General features: G+C 27.7%; 1 protein-coding gene across 1 annotated transcript; it reads left to right on the forward strand.

Moving 5' to 3' along the window:
* The first annotated feature begins 11,460 nt into the window (after positions 1-11,460).
* Positions 11,461-24,840, forward strand: LOC141537329 (solute carrier family 25 member 44). The gene is given in 6 exon segments (XM_074258229.1): positions 11,461-11,912; positions 13,894-14,229; positions 14,300-14,604; positions 23,352-23,538; positions 24,487-24,552; positions 24,555-24,840. Coding segments are annotated over 5 exon segments (984 nt in total). The 5' UTR covers positions 11,461-11,912; positions 13,894-14,054; the 3' UTR covers positions 24,806-24,840.

Below are 24,840 nucleotides of genomic sequence, written 5' to 3' on the forward strand. Positions count from 1 at the left end.
TGACTTGTATAACTTACTACTTGACTGTGTTATATACTATACACAAACGTTGATCAAGATCACACGACTTTTTTCTATTCGGACTTGTATATCCGTGCTGAAAATAATAAAGGTTACGTGTAATCAAAGTCAGTATAGTTACGGTTATGGCTTTTGGATTCGGGTGTTTAGAGTCGCGTGCGATAAAATTGATGCTCTATACGAGAAGGGGACGCCCCATCACTTCAGAGTTTAAGCTAAGGGGACATGAGCATTCTATCTACTGTACAATGTAGTGAATACTCAAATATATATTGATATAAACTGAACTAGGGGGAATAAAATATTACCTATAGGATTCTATATACGAGCAAAGAGTGGTCTATAGACTGGTAATTGTGCACTTTGCTACGGTTTACAGTGAAGTCACCCAAAGTCACCCCAATATCCCTGATAAGTAGATATAGATACATCATTTCCTATTATCACTTAAATATTTCCAAAAAATTTTTTCAAATAAATGGATAATTTTTTTGTCTTAAAAACAACGGAATACTACTAACAAGTAGGAATACGAAAATTTTATTTTAACACTGAAAAAAAATAATTAACTTGAATCAAGAGTAAAATTCTTGAACCAAGAAAATAATTTTGAAGAACTTCATTGTCTTTAATCAAGACAAAAAATTCTTAAATCAAATGAAATGTACTTAAACCAAATTTCTTAGTTTAAGAATTTTTAAACTCAAACCAAGAAGATGAAATTCTTCAAAATTATTTACTTGATTCAAGTATATTTTTTTTTTCTGTGAAGATATGGATTATAATTGAATACTCAAATCTCTTCAATCTCACAGCGGAAACATCGACGGCTGAAATGAGGAGGTGTAACATTCGAGTACCATGGAATTCAAATTTTTCAGTCAATAATTTGTGACCTTTTTTTAGTTGATTTCTTCCAATTACTCTAGCACTATAAGATAATTAATTCACTTGACAGTTTAAATGGATCAATGATCATGAAAGTGCATAAAAAAATCGAGATATAATTTATTTTTACACATGAATTTTAAATTCGGCCATACCCGTGCAAAAAAAATTCTGATTTAAAATGAATTTAAGATTGATATTCATATTTTTATGCAAATATGAATAAGTTTTTAGATCAATCTTAATTTAATATTTTTACTAAAGACTTAAGAATATTTCAAATACATAAGACTAAAAAATATTTTAAATATAAAATTTCTAAAGCCTTTATTAAAATTCTAAAGCAGAATCGAAAGTTCTACTACTACAGAAGTGCTAATTTCTATCTACAAATCTATTGTAAATTTGGATTGATCTCAAAACTAATTCATATTTGTGTCAACATATGAATTTCAAGTTTAAACTCATTTTGATGAACTCAGAATTTTTTTTGCAGGGATAGCATTTAAAAAAAGTTTTAAAAATCCTAAAATGCACACCTCATCAGCGTACAGACATCCGGAGGTCCATATGTAAAAAATGATTTTAAGAAACTATAAAATCGATTAACTAAAGTGTTTTCTAAATTTGCGTCTACTTGTAGCGACATTTCTATGCTAGACGCTTCTATTAGAGAAGTCTTTAGCGGAAGCAGTTATTTTAAATAGCATTTCTTAGACCTTATTACCCGACAGGCCTTATTATCTGCGGATACCTTACATGTTTATATGTTTGTAGGAAATGAAACGCTCTAAAGTAAGATTTTTTGCAGAGATTCACTCTTTTAAATGTTACTTCAGGCTAAAAATCGAAATATTTGAAATCCCAAATTTTTAGATTTTATTTTATTTTCAGATCCTAATTAAGTAATTTAAATCAAAAGATTTTGACCTAATGGAGCAAATTAAAATTCACAAAATAAAAGAAAGAAATTTGATTCAGTTTTTATATAGTTTTATGTGAAAAAAACATATTCAATACATCGATACGAAACTTTTTTGTTATCTTTTTTATTTTTCACTTTTTTCCTTTAATCTTCTATTTATATATAGTTCTTCTCGTTGAATGCTCTTTAACACTTGCATTAGGGTGTAACAAGACAATACTACAACAGACGGATTGTAAGAAAACAAAGACTTTTCTTTGTTCCATCCCATTGTTTCTTTTGTATGTTCTTTTGTTCATACGAAAAAGTGACAAATCAATTCAGATAATTGGTTTCCATATTATTGAAATGTAAGATAAAGAGTAAAAAGCTTATCCACTCTTATAATTTAGATGAAAAATATGAAAATATATCATGTAAGCAAACTATTCGTAACGTGATTGGTCAAATATATCAAAAAATAAAAATATATGCAAACCCTAAATTCATGCGCGCGCTTGCGCGCGCAAATTTGAATTCTAGTCAGGTTATAATAATTATGGAATTTTTATACTAAAGTTATTTTTTCTATAATATTCTAAATTAAAATACATGAAAGTCTTGAAGTTAGTCATAGGTCGAAACTCGCAAAAAACGGACCACAATTCCTTATTGGTTGAAATTAAGGCGCGCGCGTAGCGCGCTATTTAAATTTCTAGTTGCTATTGAAATTACGAAAATGACGTTCAATTGATTTAAGATACCAAAAATTCAAATAAAACAATAATATGCTTATCTCTAAAATATTTTATATTTTCACACAAGAACATATGAACAATTGTTTTTAGTTGTAGGATACTAAAATAGGAACGAATAAAATAATGAATAACAAATAAATAAATTAGAACATTATCAAGGAAGTAACATTTTAGAAAGTGTTTGAGTCATTCCTTTGATTCTTTTGAGTTTCGGTATATCATTATAAATCCAAAAAAAAATATTTATGTAAATTTGTAGCTTTCTACCTCAACTCGTAGAAAAATTGTTAATTTTTGTTGAAATATTTTTAAAGTAATTATACATTTTACAATAATTAAGATATTCTAACTTTATTGGTCATTTTTTTTTTGGTTTTTTAATGTTTTTTTTTTTTTTTTGGAAAAAATTATATTGTAAAATTATTTTACAATTAAAAAAAATTTTTTTTAATGTTTCTTTAGTACACAAATTTAACTTTCTCTTCATAAGAAACCTACGATTTTTTTCAAAGGAAATTTATAAATTTATACGTAAAAAAACAAAAAAAAAACATGGAATAGATTCTACTGATAAAACTTGTACACTGAGAAAAAAAAAATTTTCTTAATAAAATTTTCTTGATACAAGAATTTGTGTTCTTGAAAATTTTCAAGAATATATATTTTTAGCTCACGAACTTGTTAAATTGATTGAAATAATTTTTACTTAATTTAAATAAAGTTATTCTTTTGTTTATCTATTATTCAAAAATAAATATTGATGCTCTTCTCTTCAAAAATTAATAATTAATAATAATAGAATATTTGATCGTCAGCGAGTTTCTTGAACGAAGAAATTAAGGAGCTGATTTTCAAAAGGGTATTTTTTCATTTTTGATTAAGCGAGACAAAAAACTGGTTATCTTCAATTCTAAATATTTTTATCGAACTTTTTTAATTTTGCTATAAAGTGCTATCGGTTATGGAGCTACAATTCGATTTTCATTTAGGAATCTTTATGATTCTTGAAGTAATTAATATTTAAAAATTTAAAAAACTACTTTTTTAAAATATGAAAAGACGACCTTTTGAAAATCAGCTCCTCAATTGTTAATTGAGTAAAAGTATTTTTTTTTCTCAGTATATAATAACTAGTTTGATTTTATTTTACTTGTACGATTATTGTAATCGTTCGATATGTTGATAGATCTTTTTTACATTCGCTACTGTTTTCATTCTATTTAATCAAAATTTGAACGTTACTCCGGAGGGCATACCCCCTTACCTCCTCCTAGATTGTCTTTACCAAACTTAATTGCTTCAAATTGTAAATAGCAAATAAGTACAGTGCCCAAACACACACGCAAACACTTGAAAATGAAGCACATACATGATTGTGGAGTTTGTGATCGTTACACGAGGGCGAAATTATAAAACCTCTTGCTGAAATATGTCGATTTAGATACGAGGTTTTAACAGCTTTTTCCTACATACTCTATCCTCCTTTAAATATTTCTAAATATTTTCCAAACTCACAGAGCAGGTGACAAAACTATCAAGTCATCAATCCCGACGGATCTCCGACGAACTTGTAAAAGTGAGCACAAAATCCGTTTTTTAGAATTAATTTCAATTAATAATTAATTAATAGAAATAACTTTATAATTATTATTAATTTTTTAAATAAATTTTTTTCGCCTGAATAATATGGAAATCTATGTAGGATCCTACCCTGGATTCTTATATAGGAAACCATATGGGAATCAATCCATAAACGCCATGTGGAATTCCAGGCTACACTGATAGAAAATTTATGTTGACTCAAGAGATATTTTCTTGATCTAAGAATTTATTTTGGAAGACAAATGATTATTTTGCTTTAAGAATTTCTTGTCTTGATTTAGATTTTCTTGGCTTAAGAGCTATATTATCTTCAATCGATACATTTACTTTTTCAACCAAAATAAAATTATCGTTTAAAAAACTTAAAATAATTCATCAAAGTAGATTTCAAAAACTAAATAGTCTTTAATTGTTATACCGAAAAAAAAATTATTTCTCGGAAATAAGTAAATTAATGACTCAAAAAAAAGCCATTCTTAACACAAGTCGGTAACATCTTAAATCAATGTTATCGCCTATCTTGAACCAAGAAACAAAAATTCTTGAAAGAAATATATCTATATCTAGTTTCAAGAGTTCAAATTTTGAAAAAAGAAAGTTTCTTGAATCAAGATTGTTTTTTTTTTTTTTTTTATTGATATGTGTAGTAATTTGAATACTGTGTAGAATTTACGGTTAAAAAATAAAATGTTCAGAACTTAGACGTTTTATATGAGTTGCGCGTGCTTTAATAATGTTTTGGAAAAATTGAAAAGTTTTGAATTTTTTCAACATGCCTTAATTTTTGGGATGAGTATATAAATCGATTTAAAGAAATTGAGTTCTTCATTATCCACTTGTCATTATCACCAAACATATAGAGTACTTAAATTGACAATAGAATATAAGCTAGTACAGAATACGATTTGATAGCATGTATAATACTTGACATTGTCATTGGTGTTGGCAGATCTAGTAGTGTTAGAACACAACACGCGACCACCAGTTGTCCCACGAGATACTCTATCCCTTCTGTATTCACTAAACACCTAATTGTCACCCCTCTACGATTATGAGCATCCCCAGGCCCACGCATAGGGTGCCAACATTCAACATCGAGGATACCGATCGCCCTTCTTATTTACCCCCTCATATCTATTTTCTCTTTCGAATCTTTTATAAATGAAATATTTCTGTTTCATTCTCAAACAGGAACTCGCCGAGCTTGTAGAAAATAGACCTTGACTTTATAGTACTTCTACCCGTATGATATATCTCGACTGAATCAAAACATTTGATTTATGCTAGTAGGTAATAAAAATCATTTGATTCCCACACTAATTCTTTCGTAGACAGTAATATTTAATCGGTGATATCACAATAAACGTATGCTACCACTCGAATATTCAAGCTTTCGAAAATAGTTGACCCACGATTGTTTTTTATTGACAGTAATATTTACAAGCTACTTTAGCTTGGATTATGGTAAGAATTACGTCGTAATTTTAAAAGAGGAAAGAGCAAATATTAATACAGTTCAAGTTTAAATGAATGCATACCACTAAAATCAGTGTGAATCATTTAACTAATTTAAATGATAGGGGATGGTAGCCTAAAGCAGGTACCTCGCCCAAAACGGGTAGGTGATGTTTTATTGTGACATTGAGTGCAAATGTCAAAGTATGCATTTGTAGTGATCATGGGAACACTCCTGAGTATTTGAAAGTTCTGATTGGGTGTTCGAGATTTGACAGAAATTAACAAAATACAAAATAAAGAAATTGCTAAATGAAACCACATTATTTTGGTACCATTTAACTCTAAAGGACGATACAAGTTTGGATATTTGCCTTTGTATTGCACGACTCATGATGCGAAGCATCAGAGAGTGCTTTACGATCGAAAAATTTTTTTCGCCTCATTTTGGCGGCTATTTTTATTATTATAGCCTTGTTAGTTCACAGAATCAAGATATTTTGCATGCTATTGTCGAGATAATTTAATGGAGATTAATTCCATACTTTTTAAAAATTCATTTACTGCAATAAAATTTGAAAAAAACACCAAAATAGGTCAAAAAATTTTCCTGTCCGTCATGTGTGAAACCCGGAAACACTGTAACTTGTGAAAAAATCCATTATTTGAGTTAAATTTTTTTTTTTTAATTCTAATCGACGATTGTAGGTCACTGAATGCGAATGATTAATTAATTCAATGTCGTTTAATTGCAATTAATAAAAAACGAAAACTACAAAACTGTATATCTATATATATCCATGTAAAATTAACATGGATGGTGATATATCTATATCTATAGATATTATGTACATTTTATTCCACCAGAGGCACCTGTGCATCACTTTCCTAGTACAGCTGTTATTTTAAAAATTTTATTTTCTTTTTAAAAAGAAATTTTTAAAAAATAATTATTTTGCACGACTCATGTGTTTTTTTTTTTTTCGTTATTTTTATTTTTTTTTTATATTTCATAATTAAATGAGTCGTGCACTTTTGGATTTTCCAAACTTTTTTTGATTTTACAACTGTTTAGCAAAAAAACGTGTACTGGGGCAAAGTGGGTACCTACTTGCGCTGCTCTGATTCAATTCTATACTTTTTTTGTCATACAATATTATCAAGTAATACGTAAATATAAGAAAAAAGCGGAAATACATTCTTGACTGAAAACTTATTATCAATTTAAATAGAAAAATGTTTATTTTGCTTAAAATAATGAAATAAAAATAAGACCATTATTTGAATGATTGCAATGCCTAAAAATCTTTTTTTTATGTTAGCTAAATACACAATTTTATGATCAAAGTTATTTTTATCATTAGATTCATCTATTTGTAGTGCTTATCCGCTTTGGGATAAGGGATAGAGCAAAGCGAGTTTTTAAACACTTTTTAATTTTTATTGATAAAAAATTCTTAGGCCCAAACTAAGACAATATTCCTATCTAATATTGAAGTTCGATCACTACTATGTCGGATAAAATAATATTCGTTAGTAAGTCGAAGAAAAACTAAAACTTCTAGATCTTCTTTGTTAGCTTACCCGCTTTAGGCCATCCTCCCCTATATAATACGCTGATAGAAAAATGATTTTGATTGAAGAGAAATAATGGTGATGGAAGAACCTTATTTTGAAGACAACCGGTTGTTACGCTTTAAGAATTTCTTGTCTAGAATCTCATCTTCTTAGCTTGAAATATCAAGATATTCGATCAGTAACTATTGATATCAAAATAATAATAATAATTGATAACCAAATCCCTATCAATAAAATCCACATGACTTTATATAATAATCTACATAGGAAAGTATGGATTGTTATAGGAACCTATAGGAATCCACATAGGAATCTGTGTGTTCATGGATTCTTACATGGGGAATCCACATAGGAAGTATGGATTCTTATAGTAAATTTATAGATTTATATTTTGTTTATATTTTATAATTTGTAGATTTATATTGGTAGATTTATATTTTTATGACTTGTCAAAACTAATTGGAAGAAATTTTCGTAAAATTTGAATTGAGTTAAACTCATCTGGACAAAAGACATTATTACTCCGAAAGCGGGTAAAATAGCTTCTTGAGACTTTGGAACGTCGACATAGGACTGTCATCAAGCGACTTGAATTTTCGAGAATTTATAATTTTTTTAGGGGGAAATAAATCATGATTTCAAGTTGGTACACAGAATAAAAATTTACTTGAATCAAGTAAATAATTTTGGAGAATTTCATCGTCTTGGTTTGAGTTGAAAAATTGTTAAGCTAAGAAATTTCACTTGGTTTAAGTTAATTTTACTGGATTCCAGAATTTTTCGTTTTTATTGAAGACAATGAGCTTCTTCAAAATTATTTTCTTGGTTCAAGGATTTTTTTCTTGGATCAAGTTCGTTTTTTTTTCAGCGTATTGATTATTGGTAAGAAACTTATTTTTGTGTAAAAGTTGTAACTAAAATTAAACTTGTTTGTATATATCTAATGAAGAAAATGACAGTTATCAATCTTACCATTCTAACTAAATCTATGATTACGGGAACTTCTTGATCAGACAAGCTCATCATTTTAAATAATTCTCACAATTTTATACATTTTCACATCATACACCTTCACGAACACCAATAAAGAAATAATCATGAATAAATATTTGAAAAATTTGAACTATTGTTCCAACCAAAATCGAGAGCTTTACTCTTTCGCGAGTGACTTGATCTGTTGTAAAGATGAGAAAAGGCTAAGTTTTCTGAAAAAGCTTTCTATGTTTTCAAGAGTGGGGTATCAGGGGGTTTCATTCTCACTTTATGGGGTTGTAAACGCCTACTTCATGATATTTTGAAACACCTCTATAAGCTTTTCATCCCTTTTATGTATCTATACTCTTCTAGGGGTGGTCTGAACATCCAAATCGAGGGCGTGGTTTCATTTTCATTGGCTTTACGTAACTCACTATAGCGATATATATTTATATATATATCGCTATAGTATGTGTGTGTGTTTATGTACGTGTAGGTGTGTATACACACTTTTATTATTTCTATTAAATTATTTACTCAAATGTAAGTTGTGACTATAAATTTGATATGTATTTCAAAATTTTGGCGTATCTTCAAGCTCTTAATGATATGAATATTTATTAGTCACAAGAAATTGCTCAAAATTAATTCTAAATATTATAATTACACAATACATTGTACATGTAGTCATCTCTTTGAAGGAAAGTAGGCTTATAAGCCTAAAAGCTATGGTGGCCCTCAGAAGCCAGCAATTATTTTCCGCAATTATTAACGATTGGGACTTATAGATTTTGTTCGATCTTGGATAAATTCGATCCTGCTTTATAATAGAATAATAAACTTCTTTACAATAAGTAAATCGAAACATTGAAATTTGCCATTAAAAAAAATTGGACAACGGTTGACCCTAAAGTCATCCCTGCAACTTCCCGCTAAGTTCAGTTATTACGCTTGCAATTTTGCCGCTTTTGTGAAGTTTTTGAGCTCTTCGAGTTCAAAAATTTATTGTCATATTTTGAGCTCTCCAAGCTCAAAAATAAGCTGTTTGATACTTTTGAGCTCTTCGAGCCCAAAAGTCTAATAAAAGTTTGATGAAAAACGATTTTTTTCATTTTCAAACTGCTATAACTTTTAATTTAGTAAACCGATTTTCACGCGGTTAGGAGCAGTCGATGCAGTTTTTTTAAGTACTATAAACAATATTTTAACATAAATTTATCAGATGTAAAATTTTAGTTTTTCTTAAAAAATTCAATTTTTTAGATTTCTTTCGTTCACGATATCTCCCAAACGAATGAACCGATATTGACGCGGTTGGCGGTGGTCGACGTCGTTTTTGTAGGTTGGGAGCTTATTAGTTTTGAGAATTGATCGGTAAAGCCGTTTAAAAGTTATTCCAAAAAAAGCCACTTTTAAAAAAAATTTTTTTTCCAGTTTTTTTGAGATTTCTTGGAATCTACCTGTCCGAATCGGTTACATTTTCAGGAAATCTAAGTTTGGTGGAACCTAATCGAATGCCACCAACCGCGTTTCGATCGGTCGAGCCGTTCAAAAGTTATAAGAGGGTCACATACTCTCTCTCTCTCTCTCTCTCTCTCTCTCTCTCTCTCTCTCTCTCTCTCTCTCTCTCTCTCTCCCTCTCACACACACACACACACACACACACACACACACACACACACACACACACACACACACACACACACACACACACACACACACACACACACACACACACACACACACACACACACACACACACACACACACACACACACACACACACACACACACACACACACACACACACACACACACACACACACACACACACACACACACACACACACACACACACACATACACACACACACACACACACACACACACACACACAGCCGCACCAATACTTCAAAATAACTTCCCGATTTTTGAAAATTTTCAATTTTCTTAGCGAGAAGTTTTTTGTTTATTTTTCATATTTATTTATTTATTCATTCAAACGCCAATTGACTTTATACATTAGATTTACATCAATTAAATTTAGTTATAGGTGAAAAAAGAAAATAAAAATAAAGAAAAAAAAAGTATTAACATTTCAATAGAATTAAATTTCAATTAAATTAAATTAAATCAATTTTCATTTACTTTATAAGTTTAAATTATTAGCAGTATATCTTTCTATACTTTTATACCATCCTCAGCAGCTATTTTTCGATATATCTTCATGTCGTCCGCATACAAAAAATATTCAGATTTTAAATTATCTGCAATATCGTTGATAAATATATTAAAGAGAACCAGACCTTGATGCAAGCCTTGTGGAACTCCAGAGTTGACCTCATATTCCTCAGAGTAGTAGTCATTGACCTTCACTTGGCGACTCCTTCCAGTTCAAAGCTTTACCAGTTACCCCGTAATATTTCAACTTCTTTACCAGAATATCGAAGTTAAAAATATCTTCAAAAATTCGCACTTCAAATTTTTTTCAATTTCTGTGTGGAATTTTGTTCTTAATAATTAAATTGTTGTAAGAGTTTAAAAAAATTGTTAGATGTTTGTTAAATTGTGCCATTGAAGTTAGCCGACACCTGTAAATTTTTCAATTCTTACAAAAAACTATTTACAATAATATTAACTCCTCCAAAAATATCTACTAATAATTTTTTTTAATTATTACATATGAAATGTTATTATTAAATTTTTTTTATTATAATTTATTTGCTATAAAATTTAAAAACAATTTTTAATGTTTGTCAGCTTCAGTGTCATGTTTAATTCTGTATCATTATTCTTTATACATTGAAAAAAATTATTTCACTAAAGTTAGCCGACGTTCTAAATTTTTTGATTTTTTTTTTAATAATGAAATTAAAACAAAAAATTATTTTCAAAAAATTGCATTTGCAGTTTTTGAAGTTTTTTACACGTGCAAATTTTTTTTTATTTTTTTGTAATAATATTTTCGATAAAAAAAAATTACAAAAATTTTTAGATGTCGGCTAACTTTATTTTCATAAAAAATTTTTATTTTAATTAACAAGCTTACATTTAAATTCAAAAAGCATTTACCGCGCAAAATGTTTCCTCTTTCTCACACTACGTGGCGCTGGAAAAACACCGTGGTTACAGAGCGCTGATTATCTGTCACAAGTCACAACTTTCATCCTCCAAATCAAAATTCGGCATAATAATAAATATAGATTAGGTATATATACACAGCCAATACAATAAAGTGATAAGAATAAATAAGTATTATTTCATTATTGATCAATTAATTTACAAATAATGACAGATACATATTATCTAGGATGTGTGCAATGATTTACTTTATGTTTTAAAATTATACTGTTTATTTAATACAATTGAGTTTCGGAAATAAACCAAAGTACTTAGATAATTGTTTAGTACTCCAATTATATTTTGCAACTCGATTTCATAAGTTTAGCGTTGAATAATTACAAACATCCACTATTATTAAAACTGCTATGATTTTATTGTTCGATACTTATTTCGTCAATGGATTGAATATATTAATTTTTTATTTAATAGGTTTGAAGTTAAAACACATTTTCATTCCATCGTAATACAATTGAGAAGTGGCTGTTGTCAATAATCAAGAACTTCGTAGAACATTTTATAAGTTTTTTTAAATAATTAAATTATTTATGAAAACTTACAAAGTTTTATCATCTGTTGTCTGCTTCAATCAGTCACTCGATTACATCATTGTAAGTTAACCTCATTTAATCTACTTGAAATATTAATTATTTTATTTCGTAAAGTAATTATAAGTTAATCAATGTTATGAAAAATAATCAAAACAACTTTTGTAAATAATAATATAAAATATCTTCTGTGGAAATATACTTCAAATTTAATTCTTTTAACTCATAACATAGTTCTAGATTGATTTTTAAAGTGAGATATGTGTAATTGACATGTTTTGGTAATTTTTTCATAGTTGGGACTACTTTATTTCTGGCAATGAAATCATGAGTAATTTTTATGAAAATTAACTTAGCAGATAGTTGATAATTTTAAGAATTTTTGTAACCAATAAATTATGGCAAAAAAAAAAATTTATCAAAAAAATTGACATTTAAAAAACGAAAAATGGGATTTTTTAAAAATAATTTTTTGGAGCAAAATTTTTTGGAAAAAAAATGAAAAAATTGTCAAGTGACAGCTAACTTTAATGTCATGTAATTTTTAAGCTTTTGTTTATTTTTTTTATTAAAGTTCATAAAAAATAATTTTAAAAATAAATTTTTTAAATTCTAATTTTCAATGAATACATTTTTGTAAAAATTATAAAAATTATGATACTGAAATTGAGAGACATCTGATAATTTTATGGCATTAAATTTAGCTGTCATTTTACAATTTTTTTAATTTTCTTCAACAAATAAATTATTAAAAAATTGGACTTGTAGAAATTTTAATAAATTAAAAATGCAATTTTTTAAAAATAATTTTTCAGAACAAATTTTTTTGTTAAAGAAAATTAAAAAATTGTCAAGTGACAGCTAACTTTAATGTCTTGATAATTTTTATAATTGTTTTAACATATAATTTATAACAAAAAAAATTGATTTAAAAAATCAATAATTAGAGGCTCTAAAAAATTATAAATGAAATTTTTTAAAAATAATTTTATAGACTTAGTTAATTAAAAAAAAATTGTCAAGTCTCTGCTAAATTAATTGTCATTAAAAATAAAGCAAAAAAACATTTGAATACTAATAATTATTATTTTTTAATTGTTTATTAATTATTATATAAATACACTGACCACAATATTTCGCTTATTTTCTTTATGATACACTCTAAAAAAAATTAACTTGACTCATGAGCCAAACTCTTGAATCAAAAATACCATTTTGAAGAAAATGTTTTTCTTGAGTCAAGAAAATAAATTCTTGAGTTAAGATATTATTCTTAATCCAAGAAAATTTTCTTGTTTCACGAATTTATTCTCTTGACTCAAGAAAAACATTTTCTTCAAAATGGTATTTTTGGTTCAAGAGTTTGGCTCATGAGTCAAGTTAATTTTTTAGAGTGTATTATAAAGAGAATAAGCGAATTTTTTTATTTATTTTATATTTATATTACATGTATATATATATATATATATATATATATATATATATATATATATATATATATATATATATATATATATATATATATTATATATTTAATTTACAAGCATGTATGGAATACACTCACATTTTATGCTTGTAAAGGTGGATCCTAGGAACTCCGCCGTCCATCTTACAGCATGAAATAAATTAATAAGCGAAATGACTCAAGAAAGTCATTTTTTTTTTTTTTCAAAATAATATTTTTGGTTTAAGATTTTGCCTCTTGAGTCAAGTTAATTTTTTTTATCAGTGTAGAGATAATTGTTTACAAATAAATTCAATTATTCATAGTTAATAAGTCCATCTATCAGTGTGAAAATATTTTCTTAGTATTATTACATTCTTAAAAAAAATTTTAAGATGTCTGCTGATTTTATTATCATTAAAAAAAATTTTTTTTTTACTATTTTAGTGATTTTTATCATGAATGACATGAACAACAAATAGATAAGAAAAAAAATTTCTATCTTTCAATTTTGCCCAAAAATAAAGTGATTCCAACTTCCTAACAATTATTGCAATTTTTTTATTAATATTCTAAATAACATTTTTTTTTTTTTTTTAGGCTTCAACAATTGACAGGAGGGTAGTAATGCCCAACGACAATAAATTGTGAAATGTGCCGATTCAGGCTTTGTGAAGCTTCGTATTTGCTCAACGAAAATAATAGGACTTTATTAACACCAAAATTTCTGACGAGTATTAAATTAGAATTATACAAGAACAATGTCTGCAATAGAAGCGCCACCGTTTATAAAAACAATCGAGTGGGACATGATGGACAAAACGAAATTTTTTCCTTTGAGTATGCTGTCGTCTTTCTCAATACGATGCTGCCTTTATCCATTGACTGTCATAAAAACACGGTTACAAATTCAACGAAGAAATCATATGTATACAGGTATATATTTATTTAGTTTTTTTAAAAGAAATAGTTACAATTATTAATCGTGAGACAATTGGTCTTGTAGGTATGATAGACGCCTATCAAAAAATTTATCGAATGGAAGGACTAGCTGGTTTGTATCGAGGCTTCTGGATAAGTTCAATTCAAATAGTATCGGGGGTATTCTACGTGTCAACGTACGAGGGTGTAAGGCATATTCTAAATCAAGATCCACTTACAGCGGGTCTAGATTCAAGAATAAAAGCATTAATTGGTGGAGGTGCGGCAAGTACTGTTGCACAAACCATTGTTGTGCCTTTTGATGTATTAAGTCAGCATCTTATGGTACTTGGATTTACCAATAAGCGTGGAAAATTTGCAGTCGATAAGGTAAAAGTTTTCATATTTACACGGAAAAAGTAAACTGCAATAAATAATAGTCGATTTATAATAAGTAATGATCAACTGCTAAAAATTACCATTTTAAATAGTAAAATCATGATTTTAATAATCATTATGTAATAGGGTGTGCCAAAATTCAATTTTCATGAAGAACCTTTTAAAATTAGAATTTTGAGTTCCGCTTTTGGCAAGAACTGTGTTTGGGCATTTCCTAAGATATTTTGGAGTGAGACGATTTATTTGATTTTCATAGAATTTTTTAACAGGAGTTTAGTTTGGGCATTTCCACTGAAATTTCAAATCTTGGTCGGAAGTGCCCAACTAAATCTCCTGTTAAAAATTCTATGAAAATCAAATAAATCGTCTTACCCCAAAATATCTTGGGAAATACTTAAACACAGCTCCTGCTAAAAGCGGAACTCAAAATTCCAATTTTAAAATGTTCTTCACGGAAATTGAATTTCGGCACACCCTATTATGTAATATTTATCATTTAAATGCTACAATTTATTCTTTACATGGAAGAAAATACTATTTCAAACTGAAATATTCGCTATGTGAATTTCGAAAATATTGAAGTATAATAATTAAGAATTTTGACTTTGATATTTTGCGTTCCAGATGCCACAAGGGCGTATACCGGCAAAAGGTCCCAATGAAAAGATATAAGGGCATATAAAAAATTTTTTTTTCGGGAATCGACGTATTTTTATCCGAAATGTGCAAAAATGCAAAAAAAAATTTTTTATACGCCCTTATGGCTTCTCGGACCCACTTCGGATGCCATAAGGGCGTTTAAAAAAAATTTTTTTCGGGAATCAACGTATTTTTGTATGAAACGTGAAGAAATGTAAAAAAAATTTTTTTCTCCAAACTAAAAATTTCTTTTGGACTTAGAAAAAAAAAATATTTTTATTATACGCCATTAGGGCATCAGTAACGCGATTTATCATTTCGTACCTAAAAAATAATCGCATGATATGTAAAAAGTATAAAATACAGCAACTAAATTTCTAATACAAGCCACGTCAATATTTACAAAGTAAAATGGTAAATTTTAAACGCAACGCTAAAAATGAAATCAAGCTTGATAAAATATTTAATTAGCCATTTAGCTGGCTCAGCCTTTGGCTAATTAGCTTGGCTAACTTTTTTAGCCGGCTTAACCGGCTAAATTCTACAGCCCTACATTCTAATTAATAATGATTCATATTCAAAATTAAATTCACTTTGGATTTAAAAAATCACAACCCCTAATCGAATATTAGATTTAAAAAAAAAATTCTAAGGTCGCTCTTAATTTGTTTATGAATTTCAAGTGAACAAAGAAAATACAAATTAAAAAATTTCTCTCTTTGAAACTATTGTTTTGGTATTTTTTATGTCTACAAATAAAGTGAGAAGCTTGAAAAAATTTACAATTCTTGTTGTGTTAAATTTCGCTTAAATCAACAGTTTATCGACTAATGATCTTGCGAACTGAAAATTCATCCGATTGCTTTATAATTACATTAATTGCACGACTCATGATGCGAAACAGCAGAGAGAGCTTTACGATCGTAAAATTTGTTTTTCCTTGATTTTGCAACTATTTAATTAATTACATGATTGGAAATCCACTTAGTCTAATTAATTTGCGCATCATTCGATGGATAATTTAATGGAAATTGATTTTGTCACTGGTAAAAATCAATTTAAGATAGTAGGATCAGAAAAAAATATCAACGTAGTCAAAAGAAAATTTCTGTCAATCAACATTATTTTCCATTGGAATTATGATAACTTGCGTAAAAATTCACGAATTCAATTAAATTTTTTTTTACTAGCTTGAAATCCATTTTGCGGAGATTGATATTACAAATGGTCATATATCTTATTTAAGATTGTTTGATCATTATTAATGAAAAAACAAAAATTAATAAAAAAGATACATGAGTGTTTGTATATATTTATATTAAATGTTTTTGTAATTATTTTCAAGTGGGGTCAACCCCATTTTGAGCCATAAAAAGGTGAAAAATTTACATTTTCAAATTTTTTTTATTCTGCTTATTTTTACGGCGCATTTATGATAAAAAAATATTGTGAAAAGAAAAAATAAATATTTCGATAGCATTTTTGCCTTTAAAAGTTGGAAAAAAATTTGGCTCATGTTTTTGAATAAAATTTTATTTCATTTTTTTTTTTGATGATTTTTATTTCATTTTTTTTTTTAAGTACGTAAAAAAACTAACAAAAAAAATTTATCAATTTTATTTAAAAAAAAAAAAAAAAAAATAGGTTGATCCCACTTGTAAATAATTACTAATGTTTTACCGACGTGCATGACAGCTGGTGCTGATGCATACTGAGTGCGCATGATTAGTTTAAAACACCGCATGATTTTTTAAATGAAAAAATAAATAAAAATAAAAAAAAATTGTATTGTAAAAGTAATAATAAAAAAAAAAAAATAGCAAACAAATTAAAACTAGCAAATTGTAAAAATAAGATTTAAATTAAAAAAGTAAAGTAACATTTAAAATAAAATAAAAAAAAAAATTTTTTTCAGAACATTAATTACTTTTTTTTTTTTTTTTTTTTATTTATTGAACAAGTGAGCATTATGAGTCGTGCACTTTTGGATTTGCCAAATTTTATATTTCTGGCATGGAAAGGAACATTTGAGCTCTGTTGGGGGTTTTAAGTTGAAAATTCTGTTTTTATAGCCAAAAGTATATTTAACTTTGAAAATGAATATCTTTATACTTAATTATTTCATTAGCATATAGTACATTAAAAAATTTCCAACAAATCGTGTCTTGGGAAATTTTTTACTCTACTACTGTAAAATATATAGCAAATAGTAGTTTCTTACGAGCATTACCTTTTTTACATAAAACATATCCACGAATTAGAGTGCTAATTTATTTATTTATTTATTAGGTTTAAATGCCAAGGCACAAAGCCGAATGGCAAAAATGATATACATAAAATTATAATTCACATAAGTACAGCTAATACATACATAATGGAAATATGAAATTTACATGATAGCTTAAAATATAAAATTTACATAATATTCAAGTGGACATAATGATTTTTAATCATATTAACCAGCTCACTATTATGTTATTATTCGAGATTTATAAGAAAATCAAATACTTTTGTCTTGACAGATTCTAAACCAAGAGAATTAGAAATTTCAGGAGGTAAATCTTGCCAGAACCGTATAGCTGATATAACAAACGAATGCTCGTAGATTGTGGTAACAAAATTGGGTATTTTAGAAGTGATATTATTATTTTTGTTAGCTATTCTTTGCGATTGTCTGATAACAGAGTCTACTTCAATAAATAAATTACGTAGAAATTTTGGTTCGCCTGTTGATAACAATTTAAAGAACACGCAGGCTAAAAAGTATAGCCTTCGTGTCTTTACATTTAACCAATTTAATAACCGTTGATAATGGTCACTCACATTCTGAAATCCTTGAAATCGATAAGTTTGTGTTTTATTCAGAAATATCTTTTTTTGGTCAGAGAACTGTTCCAGATATTGCACATGTATCGATTTTCTGTCTTATAAATGTGCTAATATAATACCTGACTTCTAGCGCGGTCCAGCTTTATCTGAGGTTACCTTGCAAAATTTTCGTCATGTCTTATCAATTCAGACTACTATTATTGAAATACAGCACATAGTTCGGTGCCAGGAACGTGGTTTGTGCTGATGTTATCTTCTTTCAAAGTAGGACAGAGCAAGTATAAGGAGTCCTTATCGCAGTCAGCTACATTTGAAACACAGCTAGCTAGGGTCAGACTCACCACAATTCTTGGATCTGTGCCTATAGCTAAGGGATCAGTAGCATCTTTGAATTTCTTATGGCACTCATGATGTTGCAGAATCCAACTGATTTTTATACAGACAGTCTACAAAAGCTATTCGGTACCTTTGATTTCTTACGTAACTTAAACTTTTGGTATCAGATCTTTCGATCTTAACTTTTTAACCAATGCTTTAACTACTTTAGTAGTTGCAGTGTCCGGACTTGCTATTAAACTGGAGAAAATACCCGACTTTGATTTTATGGATGATTTTCGAATCTAAATTATTGTTGCACTGATTAATTTTTATTTATTTTATTTATTTATTGCACGCCTCATTAGCGGAGCGGAGGCAGTGCTCTACTCTCGACATGTCAAGAAACCCAGTCTTTCGAAACTTGAATGACTTTTTTCTCACTAATATAACGCTTACAGGATAATATGAGTGCACTAAAATCGAGTTAAATAATCTATCAAGCACATATGGTATTTTTTAAGAACAATTATTTTGTTTAACATAGTAAATAATAACATTAAAATCAATCATTCTTGGACGTCCGTCAGTCTGTGTTTATGGATCTATGTATGTGGTAGAGAAATTGGTCCAAAAATTTATCATACCAGAATACTTTTTTTCTTATTATATAAAGTTATACCTTGGGCTGATTCCTAGTTAATATTAGCGTTCTAAGTACTGTCGTTTAATTATAATTTGTAAAAAACTAAAATTCGACTGTGTATTTGTATATCTATATATACATTTATTTTTTAGTATATTTTTTCCTCACCTTAGAGTTATGGCGCCACTATATATTTTTTTTATTGTAGCATTTTTTTTCTCACTTCGGAATTATGGCGCCGCTAAATCATACCTAGCAGAGTTTTCTGTTTTTTATTATTTTGCTTTTTATATTTTATTTTAATCAATTTTATTGTGAAAAATGAGATTATGAGGCGTGCACTTTTGGATTTTCCAAAAATTTTTTATTTATATGCCAAAGCCAAAGCCGAATGGCAAAAATACAAGACAAAGGAAATATATTAGCATACATTTGTAATTAGTTTTTAGTTGATTTCGTAAGTAATTAAGAAATTAAGTACATAACAAATTTAAGATTTAAAAAACTACTGTTTACAAGATTTACAACTCCTACTAATTCCTGCAAGTTACAAACTATTTACAACCAAGTTTACTTCTTTACCACTTGCTTCAAGATCGAAAAGGAAATTTAAAACTCTCTAATAAATTTTCTCTTACTGCTACACGGAAAGAAAAATATCGTTAGAATAAGGATACGTATCGTTATTCTGACTATACGTCGTCATTTTTACACGCTTTTTATTAGTTTCACCTGTATGTTTGTAACCGACTTTTTTGGACGCGATTTTGACCCACTTTAAACGGCCAGATTTCGTTCAAACTCTGTAGATATATCGAGGACCGATGACAATACACTATTTTGACAAAATTATTCCATTTTTCATTTTACAAAATAAGATTTTTGTTAATTTATGTATTTTTCATCTATAGTCGACAAGGCAGGGATTGGTGGTAATTTTCAATTCTAACCATTATCTTTCGCCGATTTATTTTATATCCCAGTTTATGGCCTACTAATGAGAGTTATCTCGAAAATAAAGAATACTTTCAACAACTAAAAGTTGTCAATGATTCAGCAGAGCGAGCTGTTGCATTAGTCAGTGAATATAATCAATGCTTGACAAAAAATGAAGAACAATTCCAGTACTTATTGCAAGTTGTCAAAGAACATCAAAAAACATTCCCAAATTGTAATAAAAGAAATTATTTATAGTAATAGCGTACTGTTATGTTAAAAATATAGACAATTATATTGCAATTGATAATTCAATAAAAAATTTATCTATAAAAAAGTTAAATACTGGTTGTTTCTCACTTGATTCAATACTTTTCATATTAAATTTGACAAAGAAATATGTCATTCACTTCAAATTAAACTAATCATTGGCTATATGTCGAAAAAATGCTCTAATTTCTTGTTTTAATGCAATCAAACAAGCTCAAGACTGGAAACAATATTAAAAAAATTGTTTATAACATTTCTTTATCGATCGAAACTCAAATTTATGTAAATTTTCCTGAAACTCATAGTTTAAATTAAAATTTATCGAATTATTGATCAAAAACTGGAAATATTGATATTCGTTAATGTTTGACGATGAATATCTCGTAACGGCTTCACTTAATCAAAAAATCATAAGAGACCATTTTTGTAGAGCAGTAAATTTCCTACAAAATCAGGAGTTCCGCAATCCGAAATAATTTTTTTCATCGACTTATAAAATTCATAATAAAAACGAATATTTTCCTTAAAATAGCCAAACTTCAACTATGAATATCTTTTAATCGGTTGAGTTTTTGAAAAAGTCATAAGAGACCTTTTTGTAAAGCATTCAATTTCTCACAAAATCTATGCCACGGAATATTTTTCCAAGCAGTTGGAAGCGAGATATAAATTTTTTTATCTGATTATTCGAAAAAAATAGAAACCCGCAAAGCGGAGGACCTTCCCGTTATAATTAAGAGCTTATACTTGGAGAGAATTCTTTTAGGTGTCTACGAACCTATTTTTCAGAGTATAAAATCAAAAATAAATTATTCGATTTTTTTGACCCACCTAATATATATATATATATATATATATATATATATATATATATATATATATATATATATATATATATATATGTATACTAATAAATTATTAGTATATACTATCACCGTCGTGTATAAAATTGATTTAATAAAAACACCAAAATAACGTTTATTTATTCACACTGTTTGATTATACTGTAACGAAATACGTGTTCTAACTTAGGGATGCACGATTCAAAATCGATTCTTACTAGAATCGATCTTTTCCTGTTGTCGATTCGATTATTTAGATCGATTCTTCAGAGCAAGTTGAATCGACATATCGATTTTTCAGAGTCGGAATCGATCGTCTAAAAATAAAATGGCGACGATGACCGGGAATTTTGAAAGAAAGTATTTTTAAGTAATTTAAAAACTTGATTCTAAAATTGAGATAAAATTTTTTTAAATATTATAACAAATTAATTGTAGCAGTTAAAAGAGAAAAAATCCCACTTATAGAAATTATTCAAATCAACAAGTGTAATTTTTTAACTCATTTACTATATAAATAAAATACAAATATGGTGAAATATCTAATAAATTCTGTGTCATTGAAAATTTTTATAATCGTATTAGAAAAAAAAATTTATCGATAGTCCTTCTCAAGAAGATGAAAACGCAATTGAGTTTTGAACCGAGAAAAAAAAATCTGCACCAGTTTTATCATCGATAGCCTTAGAACACCTCACGATTCCTGCAACTTCTGTCCCGTGTGGAAGACTTTTTTCTATTGCTAGTCATGTTGGAAATGCTATCAGAAATCAATTAAGTGCTGACCATTTACAGCAAATATTGTTCCTTAAATCCCTACCAACAACGGAATGGTATTTCTTATAAGAAAAACTTAATTTTACTTTCTTTTAATAATTTTATTATTCTTTTTGAAACTAGAAAAAAATATTTATTTTTTTATTAAAATATACATTTAACTAATAATACTTTTTATTTGATTAATATTTAATAGCAGTATTAATATTTAATTAAATCAATTTAATTAATAATTAATTAACTCATTTAAATATTAGAAAGCATTTAGTAAAAAAATTATAATTCACTGTTATTAAGTGCAATAAAATATTATTTTCAATCTAGAAGAAATGTCTATTTTAATAATTGAAAATGCATTAGTATAAGCCATATTAATTTTTAAATTAGTTCATTATAATGATATGGAATTCTTTAAACTTGAAAATTACGCCTTCATTCAAACGATCGATTCTTTCACACTCGATTTTATCAAGGATCAATTCTTGCGATAAAATTTATCGCGATTCTCGAGATCGATTTTTCTTTTGGAATCGTGCATCCCTATTCTAACTTAGAACTTCTAAGTACAAAAATACTAGAATATACAACTTGAACATAGCTATCGACTTTCATGCCACCTAGAACTAATTTCATACTGTTAAATTTGGGAGCCAGTGTGCGCGCGCATCGTAAAAATTCACCCTCATCAATTTTCTCCAACGCGCCAAAAGAAGTATAACTTCAAAAAGCGTGGGGTGCTTTTTAAGATATCATCCAAATGATAATCCTTTTCATATCTGTCAATAAAATATTTATAACTATTGACACCATGCACCCCAAGATTTTTTAAAAAATAAAATATATTTTATTCTTATTTACACTATAATTAATTTATATTTATCAAAATTTATTTTCTATTTTTTCATTCGCTTTTCTATAAAAAGCGTGTTTTTTAGTTTTTTTAAACTATTATTTTTTTTAGAGATACGCTGTATAGCCAATTCAGCTATGCAGCAGATCATCAAAATGACAATCTGGATCATTATTTTAGGCGTAACATTTAGTTGATTCAAATATACAAATCTTTACGTTAACAAAACTAGAAAAAAGTGCAAAAAATTTTTTATTTTCACGTTGGGTATTACCATTTAGATCCCATATGAATCCCAACTAGAAAACTTGACATTTTAATTGGGATTTCCCAATTGGATTGTTCATTGGGTTCTCATGGGGATTTCCCTATTAGGAATGCCCCATTAAAACCCAATGGAGTCCAGATGTGTACCTCGGGTATTCCCAATATAATTTCTAGTTGGGATATAAATCAGAAATCCGGATCGATATTTTAAGGAAACTTCATTTGAGGATACGTTGGATAGTAATTTTAACAATATTTTTTTTTCCGTCCAAGATTCTTATTGATCTACCATAATTTATGAATATCAAACTAAATATAAATTACATATTTATAAAGCATGTTAATTCAATTAATTTTTTTTTTTTAGATGGCAATGAATCCACTAGGATTAAATTTAACACTTGGATCGTCACGCGCGTTTGTGACCAGTGAAATAATCAAATCAATTTATCAAAAAGATGGTATAAAAGGATTTTATCGTGGATATATGGCTTCATTATGTGCTTACGTACCTAACAGTGCTTTATGGTGGGGTTTATACACCTTCTATCAAGGTAATTTTAGATTATATTCTATTCAATCGAAAAAAATTTTTTTCTCACATTAAGGAGTTATTCTACTTTGGTACTTGAGAAATTTTTTGTACGTTTTTAAGCGAAAAATTACAAAAAATTACTTTTTTTTTTTTTTTTTTTTTTTTACCGACATTCTGTGATTTTTGCATAAAAAAATGTTTGTGCTATGGTATATAGCCATTGTCACAACAAACTTGAAACCATTGGACTTTTTTGCTTAACATCGACCTTTTAGATTTGTTTAGATTTTTTCAACAGCGCGGATCTATTTACTTTCCGAAGACTCATGTTTAACTGTTGTTTTTGTAATAAAAAGTGTTTAAAATAAAAAAAAAAAATTTTGTTGTATACGGCTGCCCAATTTCAAAACACAGTAACTGACAATTTTGAGATTTTTAAAAACTTTTTTTATTAAAAAAAAATTTGCGCGCCAAATTGATAAAAATTTGATTTATGAATAGAAATTACTTAAACATAAATATTTTTAAGAAAAATTATTTGAAATTGAGGTTTAAAAGTTATAAGAAAAATTTTTTTTGCTCCAAAATAACTTCGGTCTTCCTTACAATTTTCTTGGTTCAAAAAAATTTTTTTTTCTGTTAAAAAAAAAAAACAAGTACAAAAATTTTGCAGTTGCTGTGTTTCAAAATTGGGCAGCCGTATAGTCTATAAGTATTTCTACTTAGCTAAACAAGCCATATATAATTAAACATGAAGTATTTAAAAAAAAAAAAAAAAACAATTAAAAGAAATAGCGTTTTTTTCAGGCGTCAAAAGTAGAATAATCTTTTCATATAATAAATGAATCTGTAAAAAAATTCGTCTAGTATTAAATCTCTAGATTTAGAAATATTTTATTGATATTATATGGATTTCTTTATAACTAATGATTAATATTTTTTTTTTTTTTTTTTTTTTTTTTTTTAGATGAATTGTTACGAATTTTACCAAATTGGGTGTCTCATTTATTTATTCAATCATTAGCTGGAACTTTTGGGGTTTTACTACGACAATAATAACAAATCCTCTGGACATTGTACGTGCACGTTTACAAGTTCAGCGCCTAGATAGTATGTGTCATACATTTAGAATTTTATGGATCGAAGAGGGCTTCAAAATGTTCTCGAAAGGTTTATCAGCAAGACTTGTACAATCAGCATGTTTCAGTTTCTCAATAATTATTGGATATGAAACTATTAAACGTATTAGTGTTAATGAAGAGTACAAAAGCTTTATAAAGTGGTGAGAGAATAGATGAACAAATTCATGCTTATAATGTTA

This window comes from Cotesia typhae, unplaced genomic scaffold (genome assembly GCF_013202065.1).
Source record: "Cotesia typhae breed Kobodo isofemale line unplaced genomic scaffold, CoteBio_Ctyphae scaffold_91, whole genome shotgun sequence".
NCBI classification, from domain to species: Eukaryota; Metazoa; Arthropoda; class Insecta; order Hymenoptera; family Braconidae; genus Cotesia; species Cotesia typhae.